The sequence below is a fragment of the Sinocyclocheilus anshuiensis genome, unplaced genomic scaffold (assembly GCF_001515605.1).
Source record: "Sinocyclocheilus anshuiensis isolate Anshui unplaced genomic scaffold, SAMN03320099.WGS_v1.1 scaffold1680, whole genome shotgun sequence".
Lineage (NCBI taxonomy): Eukaryota > Metazoa > Chordata > Actinopteri > Cypriniformes > Cyprinidae > Sinocyclocheilus > Sinocyclocheilus anshuiensis.
Window position 1 is genome coordinate 342,486 of NW_015558569.1, and position 1,238 is coordinate 343,723.

Genomic DNA, 1,238 nt, shown 5'->3' on the forward strand with positions numbered 1-1,238 from the left:
CCCCCTCACACACACACACACACACACACACACACACACACACACACACACACACACACACAAATCCGCTGTTCTTGCTGTGATGACAGTGTTTGAGCAGCTCACCTGAGCTTCAAACAAACCCGTGACTCTTTCACACTGATCTGTCTGACGTTTGTGTTTGGGGGCGGGGCCATCTGGCTGACTGGCCAATGGCAGCATCGGCACCAGGAACTGCAGACATCCGTCCCAGTGACACAGCAGCAGCATCATGCCAATCAGATTGACGATCCGCACCATCGCGCTGGCCAGGTCATAGGTCATGTGGAAGATCTGCGCAAAACACACTCATAAAATCACTCATTCATTAGCATTTGATCTGCTTGATTACAGCAAAAACTACAGTCTCAATTATTCTGGTCAATATTAAGAACACGAATATTTAACACAATTACTCACTGATTTTGGAAACATCATGCTAGGGGTTTGAATTCTGTACAGAATGCTATAATTTATAGCGATATGGATGAGATTGTGGCTGTCATACGCTGTCAAATGCGGCTTTACCAAGATCAACTGCTCTGGTCCAAGCTGTGATATAAACAAAACGCTATTGGGTGTTTAAAGAAGGGGGCGGGACTGCTTGATATGCCCCGCCCTGTCTTCCTGTTTCAGTTGAAATGACATCAGCACATGAAATAAAGCTGCGTGTTTCAAAGCACTTCAGTGGACCTTTAAATCTCAACATTTTGAGTTTATATCTCATTATTCTGACTTCCAGTTGTGAGAAATTGCAAATTACCTCTTTTTTTTCCTTGGAAGAAACTTGCTTTCATTGAAATATGACCAAAATCATGGACAAATGTTTATTTCACAATATCAATATATAATGATATAATTGTTTTTTGCTGGAAGTAAGGTTTTTTAAAAAATACCAAAGCTATAGATACCAGCGAAATTTTGCAAACTCAACAGCAATTTTGACAGCAAAATCTAATAGTAGCCTAAATAATGCAAGTAGGAAGTGTAATAAAGCCAGTCATACAATAAGAACTAATTATGTGTGTGTGTGTGTGTGTGAGAGTGTGTGTGTGTGTGTATCTGTGTCTCTCTGTGTGTATCTGTGTCTGTGTCTCAGTGTGTGTGTGTGTGTGTGTGTGTGTGTGTGCGTATCTGTGTCTGTGTCTGTGTGTGTGTGTGTATCTCTGTGTCTGTGTGTGTGTGTGTGTGTGTGTGTGTGTGTGTGTGTGTGTGTCTGT

At 41.8% G+C, this 1,238-nt stretch overlaps 1 protein-coding gene across 1 annotated transcript in view; it reads right to left on the reverse strand.

Annotated features, from left to right (window-relative positions):
• Positions 1-1,238, reverse strand: part of LOC107679551 (potassium/sodium hyperpolarization-activated cyclic nucleotide-gated channel 3-like) — a gene marked incomplete at its 3' end in the record, with an annotated part of 20,305 nt that overhangs the window by 8,059 nt on the left and 11,008 nt on the right. The window contains exon 4 of the mRNA XM_016475127.1: positions 106-312. Coding sequence (XP_016330613.1) covers positions 106-312 — 207 coding nt within the window. The remainder of the gene's footprint in view (positions 1-105; positions 313-1,238) is intronic.